The following is a 21,023-nucleotide window of genomic DNA, read 5'->3' as shown; positions in this document are numbered from 1 at the left end:
CTTTGCTTTTCTGAACATCAGTTAGCTACTAGTACAGCAACTGTAGATTGCTTCAAAAGCTTCCCTGTTACATAGCTTAAAAACTAAACCAAACAAAAGAGTATTTATTTATCTTGTGTGCTGCGAGCGCCATGGCACTCATGTCGAGGTCAGAAGACAATCTGTGGTGATCAGTTTTCTCCTTCCACCATGTGTGGGTTCTGGCGATAAGTGCCTTTACCCGCTGAACTGAGATTCCACCCCCCCAAAAAAAGATTTCTCTCCGTGTAGCCCTGGCTGGCCTGGAACTCATTCTTTAGACCAGGCTGGCCTTAAACTCATAGATCCCCTGCCTCTGCCTCCTCAGCGCTGGGATTGAAGTTGTGTGCCACCACCACCCGGCTGCACTGAAAGGCTACGGCTTTTTTTTTTTTGATACATTGCCTCATTATGTTTTCTTGGCTGCCTGGAATGCTTTAATTTTTTACTCATCTTATGTGTGAGTGTTTTGCCTGCATATACATACGTGTACCATGTGTGTGCTTGGTGCCCTTGAAGGACTGACTCCCCTGGAATTGGAGCTGTGGATGGTAGGGAGCCACCATGACCATCATGTGGGTGCTAGGAATCAAAACTCAGTCCTCTGCAAGAACAAGTGTTCTTAGTCACTGAGCCACCGCTTGGCCTGGAACTCTGTAAGTAGACCAGCTAGGCTGGCCTCTAGTGCTCACAACTTGCCTGCCTTTGTCTCCTGAGTGAGAGTTGGGATTAAAGGCAGGTGACGATATATCTAGCTCTACAGCATTTGAGGTTGTGATTTATTTTGTGATGCGGTCAGACTACTTCAAAGCCATCTACTTCCCTTACAGTAGGAAGTTACTGGTGTTCTTTGGGCAGCAAAGCCTTGGAAGCACACATTTGCCCAAGATGACAGCAGGTATTTTTTCTAACTTCCTCTTTCCTTGAGATAAACCAATTAGGATGGTCTGGGTAAATGGTGTGCCTTGTTTGGACAACATTCAGGCCTAAGACTCCATTAATCCATTTTTTTTTTTTTTTTTAAACTATACCCGGAGGCATAGATTGATCAGCAGTTTGATCCTATTAAATGTGGTCAGGAAGACAGTCTTTGAGATTTGTCCTGACTTCAAAAAGGCTCCTTTTAGACACCTCTTTCCCTGGTTCTTTCCTAGTGAACTGGCTAGAAATGGCTCTGAACTGGAGCAGTTGCTATCTCGTAAGGTCCTTAGGTTTTACCTCCCAGTGCTGGGACTGCAGGTGTGGGTTACCACATCTTTCTTTTTTTTCTTGAGACATGTCTCATGTAGCTTAAGCTGGCCCTTGAACTCCACAAGCATATACCACAACATCAACTTAAAAGATTAGGTATTTCTAAAAAGAATTTAAGTTTCCAAAAAAAATCTTTAAATACTGACCAAAAATAATATCTGCAAACTTACTAGGCTGGGGAGACGCTCAGTGGGTGAAGCGTCTGCTGTCCAAGAATGGGGGCCTAAGCTGGGGTCCCAACAGCTGCCTAAAACTAGGCTGAGCCAGAAAGTCTAACCAAAACAAGGTTCATCGGCAGAGCCCACGTCTCAAGAATAAAGTGGAGAGTGACGGAGGAAGGCAACTGAAGTTGACCTCTGACCTCCACATCTGCGGGCACACACAGATACTCTTAATTACAAACAGCAAGCTAAATTCAACACAGTACAATAGCATTTAGGGAAAATCAGAAGCATGTAACACATGGGAGATTGTCTAGAAAGCTCCAGAGGACTACTTGTGGGAGTCAGAAAGAAGTGGACAATAACTCAATATTCTTCCATGTATTTCCGTATTGTTTTAAAATTTTAACGAGAACATATTGCATTTCATTCAAAACCGTTTTTTAAAAATTAAGTGAAAATTAAAACCAAAGGAAATAAATATACAGCCTGCTAGGGGCTGGAGATGTAGCTCGGTAGTAGAAGGCTAGCTTAGCTGGGCCGGGGTCACACACTGAGCCCAGGTTAAAAGATCCGCAGCAGCACAGCAGTTACCTTGGAAGCCCCTCATCTGGCCCTCTCCACGGTCCAGCACCACAGGGTCCTGCGTTCTCCTGTTCTAGTCTTCCATTGCCCATCTCACAGTTCCTTTTCTAACTGTGCCAACAGAACAGCTGAGCCTCAACAGGGCTTCTGGACACTGTTTTGTGAAACTGTTGCACAAGCAAAATCATGTCTTTCCAGAAAACACAAGATTTGACCATCTTTCTGGATTTAGAAGTAATCTGATGACTATTTTACACACAAAGAGAGTTCAAGGCTAGCCTAGGCTACATGAGACTGTCTCCAAACCAAACCAAAATTCTAAACATAACAATAAATAAAGTAGAATACGGAGCACATTTCTATATATAATTTAAAGTCAGACAGTGAAAAAGCATTAAATACTCCACTGACTTCTGCTGGCACTAAAAAAAAAAACCTCTTTTTACTAAAATGAAACAAACTAAACTAAGCCTGTCTACCTTTTCCTAAAAAGATGCATGATTAGTTAGTGGGTTCTTCCTTACTCTCAGTTGTCTACCTTTCTTTTTCTAAAGTCATGCCTTTCAACGCTCACTCAATAAAGACACCAAGTAACAGCAAAACCACATCTGTACATGCCTCAAAGACCAAGTCACACTCAAAAACATGTCCGCCATTCCACCACTGGCTGACAGAGCAACAGAGGCTGGGTGGGCTACATAGTGAATCCCAAGCCAACCAGAGCTACATACAAGATCCTGTCTCAGAAAATAGAGCAGTACAACAAACAACCCCCAAACAAACAAAACCCAGTATTATATCTAATTCCAATGAAATCTTCTAATTTCTATATCCAAATAACCAAAAGTCACCAAAGAGGAAGAAGCAAGGCACCATTAGAGACCAGAAGGCAGCCACTAAAAATATTAACAAGAGATAAACGACACAAAGCCCCAGAAGGCACACGAACAATCCAAACTGCACACAGGTGTAGAGCAAACAGCCTGACAAACCTCGGGGGCCAAGGTCATCACTACAGTCAGCGTAACAGGCCACAGAAGATGAGTACTCAGTCAGCAAGGGGCAAGAAATTATCTCCAGTTACTGGTTTCTTGAAAGATAATATGAGCAGGGTGGTGGTGGCGGCGGCGGCGGCGGCAGCAGCACACATCTTTAATTCTAGCACTTGGGAGGCAGAGGCAGGCAGATCTCTGTGAGTTTGAGGCCAACCTGGTCTACAAAGCAATATCTAGGACAGATAGGACTATTACACAGAGAAACCCTGTCGTCTGGGAAAATCAAAAAAAGATAATACAATCTGGGTATGGTGGCTCATATATCAGTCATCCCAGCCCTGGAGAGACTGAGTTAGACTGAGTTAGGAAGCTAGCCACCAATTTGATGCCAGGCTGAGCTCCACAGTACCAGGCTTGCTAGGGCTGCACAGTAAGACCCTGTCTTAAAGGAGAAGTTTGGAAAAGCATTCACCCCAAAACGGAGCTCAAGAGGTGTCATCCTCAGCTATCCAGGAGGCTTAGCTAGAGGCGTTCTTTTGATGCTTTAACTGGCTGAGATTTTGTCACATTTAGAAATTCAGGTTCTAACTATCCCATCCATAGACATGTTAGCATGTTCCTATTACAAAAGATGACATTTAAACACTTGTGGAATGCTGGATCAGTAAAAGTATATATAGTGTTTGTACTAAAGTAGGCGCTAAGAGAACTGATGATGTTGTCAATAAAGTTGGAGAAATCCCTTGGGAAATCTATATTTTCACAAGTGTACTTTGAGTACGAAAGAAAACAAAGCACTGATCCAAATTTGATCATTATAAGAGCCTCTGCTCTTAAGAGTAGCATTTACTACTTGGTGAAAGCATCATTGCAGTTAAACATTTATATTCATTAAAAAAAAACCCAAGTCTTCTTAATTTGTATTTTATGTGTATGGACATTTTGCCTTTATGTGTGTGTGTGCACCACCTGTGGGCCCTGCCTGTATTCACGTAGGCCCGAAGATCCCCTGGAACTGGTGTTACAGACAACCGATTGTGAGCCACCTTGTGGGTGCTGAGAATCTCACTTGGGTCCTCTAGATGAGCAACGAGTCCTCTTAATCACTAGGCCGTTTCTTCAGCCCCCAAAGAAATATTTTAAAAACGAATTTTATGTTACCTGAGGAACCACAGGACAAGGGTTTGCCACACACTTTTCCACACGAAGGAACAGGATCCATGCATGTTTTCCGACCATTACTTCCAAGATCCAGCAACTGGCTGAGAGGTGTTTGGCCACAAGGGCAACACCGCACCAAATGGGGGAGCCGTGGGCAAGGCTGGCAGGGCTGCGGGTGGCACACTTGAGAACAGGTATGGTTCCCACATTTCAAGTCCCTTTTAAGAAGAACAACAGACAATGGCATCGCTGTTCATAAAACAAAGCTTTAATCCAAAAGCGACTCTAATCTAAATAAGAAAGACGAAAAGCCTTACTTGCCACATATCTTTAAACAGCTGAAGTCTCCAAATCCATCCGATTTCCCCACATCGGTTCCACATAACACATCTCGGGAGGTGCTGCCACAGTAGCACACTTGAGGACACAATTTAAAGGACAAATTAGTAACCTCTCCAGCTTTAAAAACATTCCCAACAATCTAGAAATGTTCATTAGCACAGATCAGACATGATGCAGAAATTAATGTGGTTTATGCAGCAGCTCTCTGACCACCTAAGAGCGTTCCATGGAAATGAATAAGTTCCTGTTCGTCTGCCAGCACCTCTCAGTGCCTCTGCAGACCCTGCAGACAGACTGCCTCCAGTTCAAAGGACACAGTTCAGTATCTAAGGCCACGGTGGACCACAGTGGCTTGTGAGGCTCTCTGCACGTGTCAGAGGGCAGAGGGGTTGACATCTACATTCCCCATCTTCACTCCAACCAAGCAAAATGGATTTGATGCTTTCTAATTAGGGTTCACATAAAATGCTTTCAAAAACGTCTCTGCTATTGAAAAAACTTATCATAATATGAAATTCTTAATAATTTGGATACTACAGTTAAATTTGAAGGGTTATTTATTTATTTATTTTGGTTTTTCTAGACAAGGTTTCTCTGTGTAGCTTTGCGCCTTTCCTGGATCTCGCTCTGTAGACCTGGCTGGCCTTGAACTCACAAAGATAGGCCTGGCTCTGCCTCCCGAGTGCTGGGATTAAAGGCCTGCGCCACCACTGCCTGGTTAATTTTCATTAACTTACACAATTTTCCTGGTAAGTGTCACCTTACATTTTTTCACAATGGATATTTATCACAAATTAATCTATGCATTTATCCCTTGCTCACATGATAAATGGTGACTAAAAGAGCAGAAACAAAACTGAAATTCTGTGTAACTAATGAATGCTAATTTCTCTCTCCCTAAGGACAATTTAGGCTTTCTACTAGCACAGAAATGAACATCAGAACAAATGTAGCTGAGTTCAAGGCCAGCCTGGCTTAATAAGTTCTAGGCAAGACATGGCTACATAGTGAGACCCTGTTAAAAAAAATCATACCTATAAAATAAAATAGTGTATTAAACAAACCAAAAACTTCTACTGGCATATGGGAAGAGGAAAGTCTCAAAGTCACTGAAACCTAAACTTTTTACATTTTAAAAATAAACATTCCACTGCTGGAGGCATGGATGCTGGAGGAGGCATGGGTGCTGGAGGAGGCATGGATGCTGGAGGAGGCATGGGTGCTGGAGGAGGCATGGGTGCTGGGAGGAGGGGCTGGAGGGATGGGGTGGAGGAGGATGGGTGGAGGAGGCATGGATGCTGGAGGAGGCATGGGTGCTGGAGGAGGCATGGGTGCTGGAGGAGGCATGGGTGCTGGAGGAGGCATGGGTGCTGGAGGAGGCATGGATGCTGGAGGAGGCATGGCTCAGTGCTCAGGAGTACTAGCTGCTCTTACAGAGGACCCAGCACCCACGTGGCGGCTCACAACTGCCTGTAACTCCAGTTTCGAGAACCCAATGTCTTCTTCTGGCCTCCGTGGGCACTAGGCATGTATGTGATACCAACACACATCACTGATCCCTGAACTCATGAGGTAAAAGAGAGAACCGACTCTCCTAAGCTGTCCTCTAGTCTCACGTGTTATGGCATGTGTGTCCACACATACTCTCACACATAATATATAAATGCCATAAAATGTAAAAGAATAAAGTAGAGAGTAATCAAGGAAGGCACCGATGTCAATTTCAGGCCTTCACACGCACACACGACACCTGTCAGAACACCCTGGTGCCCACACGTGAACATGCTTATTATACACATGAACATATACCACACAATCATATACATGGGGTGTGTGTGTGTGTGACAGAAAACCACAATAAAAATAAAATGGAGTTCTCTGGCCAATCACGAAGTGATCACGAATACAATACCAAAAGGCTGTCTGTGGGTATGCTTAGTACAGAGACAGAACCACAGGAGGGCGGCAGCAGCTGACGGTCAACATGGCAGCCACAGCTGGCTGCACAGTGTTATGGAACCAGCATGTAATGAACATCCTGAGGCAGTGTTCATTACATTTCTACATAAGGCTGAAAGAGGTCCCAGAAGAATCACCACATGACAAAATAAATTACATATGTGACCAAAATACTGAATGGTACACTGCTCAGTCCCAGCTTCTTGGGAAGGCAAGGCAGACCCCTGGTCATAGGAGAACCACCTAGGTAACAAAATAAGGCTGGTCTCAGTCTCAGTAAAGAAAAGACAAACATTTATCTAAGTTCTCTGTTCCTTCCTCAGTTAAAGGACATGCAGGTTGTTTTCAGTGTGAGGTTCTTAGAAACACACATTCCTGTATCACCCTTTCTCTACATGCTTATACATGCAAGTATCAGAGTGGAATGGCTGGGTCTGAACATATACACAGGCTTACTTCCATAAGAAACTGACAAATAGTTATCCAAAGTGACTGTACATTGTGTACATCTGTCAACATAGTATGAAGATGCCAGTGGCTCCACCCTTGCCAAGATCTGGTTTAGTCTTTTTTCATTCTAGAACCCTAGTAAGTATAAATAGATACCTCATTATGGGCTTGGTTTTGATCCCCATCCCCCAGATCCTCTAGTGTACGTTTCTGTGAAGCAGTTTTGTTGTAATATAGTTGACATAACATACAATTCCAGAAAAATCCACGAGCATTGCTAACAGGTGTCTACACCACTTACCCTGGTTTAATATGATCCGGCAAGGTTGGCATTGACCCCCATGGCACAGCTCAGCACAGTGGTGCTGACCACAGTTCAAAATATTCTCACAGGCGTTAGAGCAGTGAACCGAGACAGCCTGACCACAGCGAACTGTATGCCTAGAAAGACAGACACAAATACATCACTCTGAAAGTCCCACTGTACAGACAAAATACAGTAGAGTCCAAACCCTTCCCTCAACACCCAATAAATGTTTCTCTCGACTTTGCTGCCTCTAACCTAAGTGTTTCCTTCTAATTTTTAAAGATTTATTTTTATTATCTTAAATCCTGTGCACGTATGTATGTAAGAGTTTGTGAACAGAGACGCAGGTGCCCATGGAGGCCAGAGATGTCATATCTCTCGGTGGTGGAGTGACCAGCAGGTGTGAGCCACCCCACATGGGTGCTGGGGACTGACCTCAGGTCTTGTGCGATAGTCAGGCACTCTCAGGCCCTGAGCAGTCCCTCCAGCTCTTCTCCTTCCGTGGTTTATTTCCTCAGCTACTCTCTCCATCTCCTCCACTTCTTTCTCCTTTGTTCCGGTTTTCTACCCTGCCTTTTCTCTCTTTGCTGTTTCTAACCAGTGGTGAAATGAAGGCTAGTTCTGAAACTTTGTCCTAGGCAATTAACCGTCATTCATCTGGTGTCTAACTGAGCAGCATGCAGGAGGGAAAGAAGCCTGAAGGATGGGTGAAGCCTGGGCTCCTCTCCCTCTGCCGGTTCCCTCTTACCAACAGGGAAGAAAGGAATCAATAGTGTGCCCAACCTGATACACCCAGACTCCAAGCACAAGAGCAGTTTCCTGGGGTCAGGCATGTCTACACTGCATACAGCCGTATACTTACTTACGAGACATTAGGAAAAGCTTTGTCTTTTCTCCCCAGAGGTCCTGGAACCAAGTCCCCAGGGAGACTAAGGGATGACTTTCTTTACATCTACCATTCACTTCTACTGCTTATGGATCTTTTATGTTAGACATTCACAAGGGAATCATGCATATGGAAACTGAGTTCTTCCTCAGTCCAGTTCTAACTTTACCTGGTCCGTCCACATTCACATGTTTTAGTCGTAAAAGCAGGGCAGGGTGGGCAGGGTCCAGGATGGCAGAGACTGGAGAAAAAACAAGCTTCAGTGAATAAACTATTTATATGTACCGAAACGACCCCACAGCTGCCTCAGCTGGGCTCCACTGTGAATACGGCAACGTTCACGGGAAGGACAACAGGGAAGAGGAAAGAAAGCTCAGTCGAGGAACTGCCTTCGTCAGACTGTCTAATGTCAATATGTCTGGGGACACTGTCTTGACTGATGATCCATGGGGAAGAGAGCCAGCATGCAATGTTCCTCTGGCCTCTGCTCCAGTTCCTGTCTCCAGGCTCCTGGGTAAGCTCTTTCCCAGGCTTCCTTCGATGGTGGGTTCTGACCTGTAAGATGTAATAAAACCTTTCCTTCCCAGGTTGGTTTTGATCAAGTTTTTCATCACAGCAACAAAAGCAAACTGGGACAGGCAACAAATAAGCCTACTGTGAATGTCTCAGTATATCTCGAAAGCCACTTAAATAAGAAACACATTAGTCCGGCACAGTGGAGGCAGAAGTGGAGGATCTCTGTGACTTTGAGGCCAGCCTGGTCTACAAAGTGAGTTTCAGAACCTCCAGGACTGTTATACAGAGAAACTCTGTCTTGAAAAGCGCCCCCCCACAAAAAAAAGGAAAGAAAGAAAACAAATTATATTTTTAAACAGACGAGGTAGCACATAACCCCAGCACTGGAGCAGAGGCAGGAGGACCACTGCAAACTGGAGGTCAGCCTGATCTACCATAATGAGTTTCAGGCCAGCTAAGGTTACATAGCAAGGCTGCTTCAAAAAGCCAAGAATAAATATTTTTATATATGAAAAAGTTGACATCATTATCATTTCAGAATAACAATCATTTTAGAAAAACAAAAGTAGCTGGGCAGTGGTGGCGCACGCCTTTAATCCCAGCACTCGGGAGGCAGAGGCAGGTGAATTTCTGTGGTTTTGAGGCCAGCTTGGTCTCTAGAGCTAGTTCTAGGACAGTTAGAACTGTTATGGAGGCGGGGGGGGGGTGGACGACACACGGGACAGGACGGGGGCCGACCAACTCAAAATATTGCTTTAGTTTGGATTTGACAAAGATGACACTTTAAAATATATGGCCTTGGCCCAACCATAATAGCATGTGTGTATAAAAATACCTCGTCATACCCGGGTGGTGGTAGCCCTCCACTCTAATCCCAGCACTCAGGAGGCAGAGGTGGAGGATCTCTGAGTTTGAGGCCAGCCTGGTCTACAAAGTGAGTTCCAGGACAGCCAGAGCTACACAGAGAAAAACAAACAAAAACCCTCAAAATATCTTGCCACTCTTAATGGTAGATCACTTGCCTAGTACATGGGAGACCCTGGATTGGATTCTTGGAAGGAAGGATGGAAGGAAAGAAGGGAGCAACGTGCTCTCATCAGCTGGTGAAGTAATAACCAGGCTCTGGGCTGACAATGCTAACTGTGACAAGGAGGCTGACATGGGACAGCAGGCTGGTAAGCAGCAGAATCCCAGCACAGGGGCAAGAGGTTACGGGAAGAACTGAGTGCTCTAGGCAGAATTAGACATCTGAACAGAATGCTGCATAGAAGTTAGAAGGAAAAAACAAGGAATTTCAGTATGTTCAGATAGATACTGTCTTCTTCATGAAGAACCAGTGTCAATCACAGGCTGAGTAAAAAATTCCACTTATAATATTCGTGTGTGTCTGTGTGTGTACGTGGTCCACAGCACCCATGTGGAGGTCAAGACACACTGTGGGAGTCAGTCTTCTTCTTCACCATGTAGACCCCAGAGTTCAAACTCAGGTCTCAGTCTTTGCAGCGAGCACCTTAACCCACAAGTTAAGAAAACCCTATTTTTGGGATTTCTACAAATTGGGAGGACTTTAAAAAAAAAATATATATATATATTCAAAACAGTGGTTTCTTCTGGACATAGCGGCTCACACTTGTAATCCCAGTACACAGGAAGCTGAAGCGTGAGGATTACAGAGCGGCTGAGGGCAGCCAGGGCTATAGCATGAGATCCTGTCTCAAAACACAATCAAAATCACAAACCAGGGCAGTGGAGAGGGCTTAGCAAGTAAAGGCGCTCACTCTGAGCCTGGTGACCACTGAATTTCATTCCCAGAGGTCACGTAAAGGGGGAAGGACAGTACTGACTGCACAGAATGCTCCTCTAGCTTCACATGTGTGCTGTGGCCTGCACACACACAAATAATAAAGCCTAAATAAATAAAGGACTTCTTTATGACAGTTCCATACAGGTATATGATGTATTTTTGATGTTCACCTCCCCCTCACTACCCCCACTGGCTTTTCTTGTCCTCTCTTCCCACTCCAGCTGGTCCCCTTCTCCTACTTTCATGTCTTTAAAAAAATAATAAACAGGATAAGCATGGTGGCACATGCCTTTAATCCCAGCACTTGGGAGACAGAGGCCAGCCTGGTCTACAGAGTGAGTTCTAGGACAGCCAAGACTGCTACACAGAGAAACCCCATCTCTAAAAGCAAGCAAGCAAGCAAACAACAATAAAACAACACCAGAATCTTCAGGCTGGAGAGATGGCTGGGTAGTTAAGAGCACTTGCTGCTTTTTCTGAGGATCTAGGTTCAATTCCTAGCACCAATATAACATGGGTCTGCAATCTGTATTCTGGGGAGGAGCATTCTAAATGAAGGCAAGTGAAATCCTTTGGGAATTAGAGGCAATTACAGTAAAGTCTGATTAAGCATACGGGGAGCAGAATTTCATGAAAAAGAAAAACAGGTATTCCTTACGTCCTCAAAGTACTACCATACAGGATGCTGACCAAATGCCTTTCCCTGCAGGCGCTGTCCTATACACTCCAAATTAGAGCCAACAGCACAAAACAGTGGAAGGATCACTGGCTTCCACACCCAGTCCCATCATTCCTAGCACTGCAACATTGGGCATGATGCTTACCTCTCTGAGCCTCATCTATAAAGTGGAGATGATCCTACCACATCACTGGGCTGTGGAAAGGATTTAATAACCTATGTAGAATGCCTGCTACAGATTCAGTGCTCAGCAAATGCTTTGTATCACTCTTTACCCCATCTTGTTCCATGGTAAAAGTATGTGTACTTAAAGCCACTAGCAAAGCACACAAACTGGGAGTCCCCAAAATCTATCATTCCAACTTACAGGTTACAGGAATGTGGACAGTCCTGGCCAGGCTGTTTCTTCCTACAAACCTCACCACAACTATGTGGAATTTCATTTCTGCTCCATTCAGGATTCTTTACTTTGCCTACAAACAACAGATGAGAAAGTCAATGCTATAAATTTCAGCCATATTCTCACCTTTTACAAAACAGCACAATACAGCTAGACAGTGTGAAACTTAAGCATGGTTTTCAGTAGTACAACTATGTTATCGCATTCTAAAACAAAAAGCTGACAATAACGCTACTTATCACTCTGAGCATGATAAAAACCTCAAGATTACCTGAAAAAAGACAGTCATTTTTACCTGTGAAAACGCCATTTTGACTACCGAACAAACTCTATATTTAAGATAAATACTTACTAGATAAACCATTAATAAATCTTAAATAAAGGACAAAGAATTATCTGTGGTAATGATCAGAAGGAGAGCGCTGGGGTGCAGCTCAGTGGTAGGGCACTTCCTTAAAACCTTCCATGCCCTGGGATCTCTTCTGGCACCGTGGGGGAGTCTGAGGGGTGGGTAAAGAGAGGACAGAGGCTCTGAAGTGAACCAGGAAGAGACTGTGAGACAAAGACATGAAGCCCTGCAGAGGAGCCAGGCTCTAAAGCTTCACAGTAGACATAAAAGGGTGGCAATTTCATAGCCAATGTCGCCATATCAATCTTCACAGAGATTCCCCTGTAGCTTGGGCTACAGAGTGAAACTGTCTCAAAAAAGTCCTTTAAGATAATTAAGTCCTGCTATTATTCTGTCTGCCTAATTTCCCAGTGGCTTCTTATTTCTAAGTCACATTCCCTTTACAGTAGGATACTAAACTCAGATTTTTGGTAATAAAACATATTCAACCAGCACATTCCACACAACGAGAAGCCAGAGCGAGATGAGGTTAACAAATGGAGCGTACTTTGGAAAAAAAGGCATTTGAAGGGAGATAGTAAAGTGAAGGTGTAATGAAAAGGGAGCCAGGGATACAGCTCAGTGGCAGTGTGCTTGCCCAGCATGTGTGAGGCTCTGGGTTTGGCCCCAGGACCACAAGAGGGGAGGAAGAATATGTTTGCCAGTGAAGGAATCAAGGGATTGAGTAACAGCTAGTCATCAAGAAAATAAGAGGAATATGAGCAAACGGGCTAGGACAATACAGATAGTATTCGAAAAGAAACAGAACAGGCTCGTTTTTTACAAAGGGAATGAATGGTTAAAGGTGTCAAGGGAGTCATGTTGCAGAAAAAGTGACTCGTAAGGCCAGGGTCACTGATGACTTCTGAGGACAGTTTCAGTGAGGCAACAAAGGTAGATCCAAACCTAATGGTTCAAAGGAAGAATCACACTGTCAAGAAACAAAATCAACTAGAGGAAGAACCGTGACCCTGATGGCATGGGCATAGGGGAGCTGGCTCCGCCCTCTAACCTGAGGCCCCAGTGGCCCAGAATGACCAGCTCAGCTACCACCTAGGCCCACAGCTGGGCCTTGGGTTGGCTCACTCTAACATCTATGTCATCTAGGACCTGCTGGAACTCGTGAAGGGACTGGTCCTGTGGAACAATACCAGCGGGATATCCCAGAGGAGCTCTAGTGAGGATCCAGTGACGATGGTGCACCAGACACCAGAGACCTCGAACCTGACCAGTGACTCCCTGCAATGAACATTTGCTAGTAAAGCAGCTCCCAATGCCAGCAGAGGAATGAAGAGGTGTTGGAGAGATGGGAAAGAAGGAGGAACGAAGAGGTTCTTTTTTGGTTTGTTTGCTTGCTTGTTTTTAAAATTTTCTTTTTGAGGGGAATGACACAGGGGTGGGGGTGGCGGGCCAGAAGGTAAGTGGAATTACGGTACAAGATGTGAAATTCCTAAAGAATCAATAAAGAATCTATTTAAATTAAAAATCAAACAAACAAAACCAGGAAAACTATTCTATAGAGAAGGAAGATTCAAGGTTAATTTGTATTACTAGTTTATAGAAAAATCTCTCCATTATAAAGACAAATGATTAATTTCTTTTTTTTTTTTTTTTTTTGGTTTTTCGAGACAGGGTTTCTCTGTGTAGCTTTGCGCCTTTCCTGGAACTTGCTTTGGAGACCAGGCTGGCCTCGAACTCACAGAGATCCACCTGGCTCTGCCTCCCAAGTGCTGGGATTAAAGGCGTGCGCCACCACCGCCCGGCCAAATGATTAATTTCTTAAATTAAACACTATCTTTACTCACACTGCTTAAATCTAAAATGTCGAAGGTGTTACAGCCAACATTGAGAGGGAATCCACATCAATATCTACCTCTGCCAACTGATTGTTCTAGTGAGGTCAGCCTCAAGCTTAGAACCAGCACGAGCCTGGTTGGCATAATGAAAAGACCCACCTCAGAACAGCCTGCCAGGAGCACCAAGCCCCATGGCTCCACTGGTGATGGAATGCAGCTTTGAAGTCTTATCAGTAACTTCTGAAAGGAGCCCTGTGGACCACCGAGGTACAATGTGTGAATAAAAAGTACCCTAGGGTATGTAAACAAACTTACCACAGAAACAAGTATAGGTATTAGGAACATGTGCAGAAACATTCTGACAAGCAGGGCACCTCCAACCACTCTGGCCATCTGTTTAAAAAAAAAAAAAAAAGAACATACAATCCCTTTTCATATCGTAAGCTTGGTTAGGGATACAGCTCGGCAGTGGGGAACATGCTTTGTTTATACAGGGCCCTGGGACTTAATCCTTTGCACCCTCCTGAAGCGGCAGCACATCAATTCTAAAATTTTATGTCTGGCCAAGTGCAGTGGCATATCCCCTTAATCCCAGCACTGGGAAGACAGAGGCAAGAACTGAGTTCAAGACCAGCTTGGTCTAGTGAGACCTTGTCTCAAAAAAGAAAAAAAAGTAAATCTACAGGAATTCCCATCATTGAAATAGTTAGAATTAAAATGCTGAGTATTCAATTATTGAAAAAAAAAAATAGCCAAATGAATGGAAACACATGAACTATGAACCAAAGGCGGAGGGGCCCCCAGCTGGATCAGGCCCTCTGAATAGGTGAGACAGTTGATTGGCTTGATCAGTTTGGGAGGCAACTAGGCAGTGGGACCAAGTCCTGTGCTCATTGCATGAGATGGCTGTTTGAAACCTGGAGCTTATGCAGGGACACTTGGCTCAGTCTGGGAGGAAGGGACTAGACCTCCCTGGACTGAGTCTACCAGGCTGATCGCAGTCCTCGGGGGAGAACTTGTCCTGGAGGAGGTGGGAATGGAGGGTGGGCTGGGGGTAAGGGGAGAGGGTAGGAGGGGGGAGAATAGGGGAACCCATGGCTGATACATAGAACTGAATGGTATTGTAAAATAAAATATATATATATAAATAAGAAAAAATTTAAAAAAACAAAACAAAACAAACAAACAAACAAAAATGCTGAGTATTATCAGACATTTAATAAGACCTAGGCTCTTAAGTAACTCTCACCCTAAGCTGTCCCCCTGCAGTGTATTAATTCTGTTCTATTGCTTTACTTCTGAATAAAGTTCTCAAAAAAGAAAAAAAAAATCACAGTGCTGAATGCTTCATTAAATACTGCGTTCAGGCTACAAAGACTAATGTGGTGAATCAAGTAGGCACCATGTTGTTCAACCATCTCTAATACCAACATTAACTGAAGAGTGACTTGAAAAGAGGTATGCAGGAAAATCCATATGTCCTGAAGTAACGAGCCACAGCATAAGGAGCATATATATTCCCAGCAAGATCTGCATTACCCATAAACACTAGTGTACTTTAGGAAGGGCCTAGATACTACAGAGATTTGTGAAATGCAGAAACAACCTACTATCTGGAGGATAAATTAAACAATTTATATAAATGTCTAAGCAAACTACAGACATATCTGGTTTCTTTGGCAGGGTCATACTATGTAGCTCTGACTAGCCCAAACCCTGCTATGTAAAGCAGGCTGGCTTCACACTCACAGCATACACCTGCCTTTGCTTTCCAAGTGCTGGGATTAAAGGTGTGGGCCACCACCTCCTGGCTAGTTTTATTCTTTTTATTTATGAATGCTTCTTCAAATCTTTTTTTTTTTTTTTTCCCTGAGACAGGGTTTCTTTGTGTAGATTTGTTTGAGCCTGTCCTGGATCTTGCTCTGTAGACCAGGCTGGCCTGGAACCACAGAGATTCACCTGCCTCTGCCTCTCGAGTGCTGAGATTAAAGGTGTGCGCCACCACCTTCCGGCTAGTACTTTTAAACTAGGTTTACAACCCAAACGTATCCAAGCCGTGAGTGACAACAGCCCGGGAGACATAACAACCGACCTGCGTGAGACGCCGGGGAGCGGGCCCACTTCTTGATGCAGTTCAGATGGAAGACGTGGAAACAGCTCTGGCAGCTCCACACCGGGGCTGTGACCTGAACCAGCTCGCAGCACACCATACACTCGTACTTTTCTGTGGTCAGCTGCTCAATGAGGGAACCTGTTCAACAAGATGAACAAACTGAATCATAGAAAACCACTCCTCACTTCAGTCAATAAAGACACACGCCATTTGAGAGCACAGTCTAACACTTAAAGGGACAGCTGACTCTGAGTATTCAGACCTTGAGGCCAAGAAAGGGCCAAGCTGCTGAGACAGGACTGAGAAAGGAGTTGTGTGGGTAGGGATTCCTAATAATGGAGGAAACATTGAGAGCTGTAGCTTAGGCCTGTGGTCCAGGGTTCAGGAGTCTCACTTGTGCTCAAGATTTCAAGACCAGCCTGGGCTATATAATGAAACCTTGCTTCAAATATCACAAATAAAATAATGATTAATAATAGTAAGTACAGAATAGACTTAGGAGTATTGCAATCACCTGTTGCTCTGATCTCTCCCCTGCTGACTGTCATTTTATTTACTTACTTATTTAGAAGTTTTGAGAGAGGGTCTTGTGTAAGCCAGGCTGGTCTGGACTCCTTTTCCTCCTTCCCCCACTTCCCAAGTCTACCACACCCAGCTAGACTGTCTCTTCGTCACTATTCGTAGTCTATGAAGAAGCAACGTCTTTGTTGCTGTTGTTGATGTCTCAGTCTTGCTGTGCTGCTCAGATTAACCTCAGTCCTCCGGCCTCAACTTCCAGCGGGCTGTGACTGCAGATATGCACAACCCCTGCCTTGTAACTACTGGTTTATAATCCAGTTGCAGGGAGTTGGGCCACTAAGATACAAATCATACAGACGCGTTGATGGATGGCCACCAACTGTGGAACCCCCACAAATTACTGGTAAGTCCTTTACAAAGGCTTTCTCTCACACATTCTACATTATGTCAGTAATTTGCAGAATATGTCTAGAATATGTCCAATTTCTGCTGCCCTCTCTCTGGTCCAAGCTGCTTTCTGTTACCTGGATTATTACAGTACCTTCCTTACTAGTTTTTCTACTTTTGACCACAGCAATACAAGCAGCAAACTGTAAATTAAGTCTGGCCTGGAGGCTGTAAGGCAGCGATCCCAGCTACTTGGCAGGCTCCCACAGGAGGACCACAAGTTTATGACCTGTCTGATGCAGAATGATGGAGAGGCTAGCCTAGCCAACTCAGTGAGACGCTGTCTCCCAATAAGAAGGGAAAGAATGGAGGAACACAACTCAGCAGGAAAGGGCCTGCTCGGCACCAAGAGGCCCCAGGTTCAATTCCCACTTCTGGTACAGGGGTGGGTACAGAAAATTAGATGTACTCTTCCAATTAAAACAGAACAAAACAAACAAACAACTTTATGTGTGTGAGTGTTTTGCCTGCATGTGCACCACATGTGTGCCTAGTGCCCTCAGAGGTCAGAAAAAGTGTCAGATCCTCTGGAACTGGAGTTACAGACGATTGTGAGTTGCCATGTGGGTGCTAGAACTGAACCTGGGTCCTCTACAAAAGCAGCCAGTCCTCTTAAATGCTAAGCCATCTCCCTAGGCCCTTGTTAAGAGCTCTTATCTTGTGACTGTAAAAGCCCAAATCCTCAGTGCCCCCCCACCTCCTCTCAGTCTCAGTGCTCTTCGGGTAGATTCCTTCCTGGGGACTTTATGCTCCGTACTGTGCCTACAAGACTTGCCCTAGATTTCTCCATGGCTCGGCTCCTCGTTCACTCCAGTATTTACTCAAAATGTGACCTCCTCATGAAACAGTCCTCAGTCACACTTACAAAAATTACAATTCACTCCCTGAACATAATCTGTTCTTCTTCCACACTGTATGTTTCCTTAACATTTACAGCTACCTGACAGTGTCAGGCATCATGGTTAATTCCTGTAATCCCAGGAGGATCACGACGCAGAGGCTCACCCAAGCCACATAGTCAGACCTTGTCTTATAAAAGGAAAACAAAACTTATCTGATAAACCATGTGTTATGTATTTTACATATTGCTTATTGTCTAACTGTATACACAGAGTGTACTCCCCTTGGGAACAAAGATTTTTATTAGAGTGGTACCTTAGACACAGTGGGCAACCACAGTGGGAAAACATAACAAATAGCTCCAAGAGGTCCTAGAGAAAGAAATACAAATCTCTCACTGGCAATAGTACCTTTCTCTTTGGTTTTAGTAAAACATGTCTAGTGTGTAAATGTGGTAATTGTGGAACTCTAGACCTGCCCTGTGCTGGTAAACTCTCAGATCTGAGTGCCAAGATTTGCCCACGTTAGGTGCCAGTCCTGTCTGACCACTGGTCTTTTTCAGTCCCCATCCTTTCTCAGCCATGACCATGTCTACTGCATGATTCTAGTTGACCCGTCTATTAGTGAAGGACACAAGCCACTGAGAAAACCTAATGAAGCCCTAACCAACTGCGAGCTTTTCAGATACACCAATCAACTTTTTTTCTGTCTCCAACCCCAACTCCCCACCAAAAGTCTCAGATCCTTACACTGAGGTCCACCCACCAAATAACACTTTCAAAACAACAACAACAAAGCCTCTGTTGTAAGCTTTCTCCGGCACTTTGACTGTGCTTTCTCTGAGGTTCCCCTCTGCTCTGCGGCCACTGCTGACATGTGCCTAACCTCCACACTAGCTTGACTCAAGCGGCATCCTCCCCACCTGTTCTTTTCTCCACCCTTCTCTATAGACTACAGCTTGCTCTCCTAGGAGTTTTTGTTTTAAACTGCAGTAAAGATTGTCCTTGAGTTTAAAGAACAAAACCAGAAACAAACTGTTCTAGTTTGCTTTTTATTGCTGTGATAAAACACCATTACCATAAGCAGCTTGGGGAGGAAAGGATTTATTTTAGCTTACATCTTAGTCCACTGTGAAGGAAGTCAGGAATCTAGAGGCAAGAATTGAAGCCATGGAGGACCCCTGCTTACTAGCTTGCTTTTCAGGCTCATCTTCAGTTACCTCTTTCTTTTTTAAATTTATTTTTAGTTCATGTGCATTGGTACTTTTTACCTGCATGTAATCTGTATAAGGGTGTCGAATTCCTGGAACTAGAGTTACAGACTGTTCTGAGTTGGCCGTGTGGGTGCTGGGAATTGAACCCAGATCCTCTGGAAGAGTAACCAGTGCTCTTAACTGCTGAGCCATCTCTCCAGCCCCCAGCCATCTTTCTTATTCATCCCTGGACTACCTGCCCAGGGGTGCCATTGTTCACAACAGGGTGGGGCCCCCACATCAATTATTAATCAAAGAAATCCCCCCCCCAGACCTGCCTACAGGCCAATCTGATGGAGGCATTTTCTCAGTTGAAATTCCCACTTCCCAGATGTTAGTTTGCTTTAAGGAAAAAAAAAAAAAAAAAAAAACAAAAAACAACTAACCAGCAAACAAACAACAAAAACACAAAGCTAACACTTGGCCTGGTGGCACATAACTGTAATCGCAGCACTAGAGAGGCTGAAGCAGGAGTTCAAGGTCAGGCCAGGCTACTAGAAAGTTTGAAGACAGCCTAGGGAACATAATATAAACCTGTTTTTAAAAAACAGAAAACTAGCCAGGCAATGGTGATGCAGGCCTTTAATCCCACCACTTGGGCTTCTGCCTCCAGTGCTGAGACTAAAGGACGCACCACCACTGCCCGGCTAACAGCAGCAGCTGAGACTAAAGGACGCACCACCACTGCCCGGCTGACAGCAGCTGAGACTAAAGGACACACACTGCCTGACAGCACTAAAGGACGCACCACCACTGCCCAGCTAACAGCAGCTGCTCTTTTGTTGTGTGTTTTGAGACAGGGTTTCTCTATATAACAACTCTGGCTGGCCTGGAACTTGCTCTGTAGCCCAGGCTGGCCTTGAACTCACAGAGATCCACCTGCCTCTGCCTCCTGAGTGCTGGGATTAAAGGTGTGCACCACCACTGTCCACCACAGTCTGACAAGGCAGCTGTTCTTAAAGAAGTTGATATAAATGCAGGGCCAGGGAGACAAAGGCAGGTGGATCTGAGTTCGAGACCAGCTTAGGCTACACAGAGAAACACTGTGGGAGTGGGGTGGGGGGAGCTCAGTGAAAAAAAAAAAAAAGCCCTGGGCAGTAGTAACATCATTGATTAGGTCAAAGTCTCACAACAAACCAAAAGGAGACCAATAAGGCAAAAGTTCACAAGGAAGAGCTTCCGTACTGAAGTTATCCCCCACCTCCAATACACAGAGATCTTGCTAAGTTAGCACAGTTTGTCCAAACTCAGTCTTCCCCAGGGCTAGTACTAAAGGTATGCTCCCTGCCGTACCGAGCTCTGCCTTGATGAAATACACACTCAAGGCAGAACGAGGAATATCTTCCAATAGTGTAAAGGTTTATTTGCAAAGAAGGGGACAGGATGGTAACTATGAGGAGAGAACATGTGCTTCTTCAGAAGCACCAAAAGGTGGAAAGTACTTGCAGGAAAGTATTTAGTTCAACGTAAGTTCTGTGTAACAGTCAGAGCCAACTAATAACTAAGAGCTGTGCGAAGCAAGAACACAAGGAAAAAAGAAAGAAAGATAGATACGGTATCTAGGCCAACGATAGTGGTCCATGTCTTGAATCCCAGCACTAGGAGGCAGAGAAAGGAAGATTTTTGTTAGTTCAAGGTCAGCCTGGTCTACATATCAAGTTCCGGGCCAGGGCTACACAGGGCACACAGGGACATCCGTATCTAAAAACAAAGAAACAACCTCTGAGGGTGGTGGCAGGGTGGTGGTGCATACCTTTAATCCCAGCACTCAGAGGCCAGAGCTCCACAGGAAAGAAAGTATCTTCTTTGTAACTAGTCTAAGACAGCGCTGTCAGGAAAACAAATTATGGGTTCTGGTTTTGTTTTTTTTTTTTTTTTTTTTTTTCTAGACAGTGTTTCTCTCTGTAGCCCCTGGCTGTCCTGGAACTCACAGAGATCAGTCTGCCTCTGCTTCCTGAGTGCTGGGATTAAAGGTGCAAATTATGGTTTCAAGTGATAGATTTGGAAACGAAGTATCTATAGTGATACAGAAAGACATGCTTGCTAAGGACTGGAACAGATAAATACTGTAAGGATAAGAAAAAGCTCCCTGGATATGTAACTAAATTAGCTTTTGAAACATCTATAGTTTACTAGTGGAGCTGGAGCATAAAC

The 21,023-nt window shown here is 44.5% G+C and overlaps 1 protein-coding gene across 2 annotated transcripts in view; it reads right to left on the bottom strand.

Annotated features, from left to right (window-relative positions):
- Nfx1 (nuclear transcription factor, X-box binding 1) overlaps window positions 1-21,023 on the bottom strand; it is a 69,974-nt gene that overhangs the window by 41,411 nt on the left and 7,540 nt on the right. For both annotated transcript variants that reach the window (XM_028884046.2, XM_028884048.2), the window contains exons 3-9: window positions 15,791-15,949; window positions 14,014-14,091; window positions 11,482-11,587; window positions 8,285-8,356; window positions 7,224-7,363; window positions 4,489-4,588; window positions 4,172-4,389 (exon numbers count right to left, since the gene is read on the bottom strand). In XM_028884046.2, the coding sequence (XP_028739879.1) occupies window positions 4,172-4,389; window positions 4,489-4,588; window positions 7,224-7,363; window positions 8,285-8,356; window positions 11,482-11,587; window positions 14,014-14,091; window positions 15,791-15,949 (873 nt within the window). The remainder of the gene's footprint in view (window positions 1-4,171; window positions 4,390-4,488; window positions 4,589-7,223; window positions 7,364-8,284; window positions 8,357-11,481; window positions 11,588-14,013; window positions 14,092-15,790; window positions 15,950-21,023) is intronic.

This window comes from Peromyscus leucopus, chromosome 2, assembly GCF_004664715.2.
Source record: "Peromyscus leucopus breed LL Stock chromosome 2, UCI_PerLeu_2.1, whole genome shotgun sequence".
NCBI lineage: Eukaryota > Metazoa > Chordata > Mammalia > Rodentia > Cricetidae > Peromyscus > Peromyscus leucopus.
This window is presented reverse-complemented; position numbering and strand designations above follow the sequence as displayed.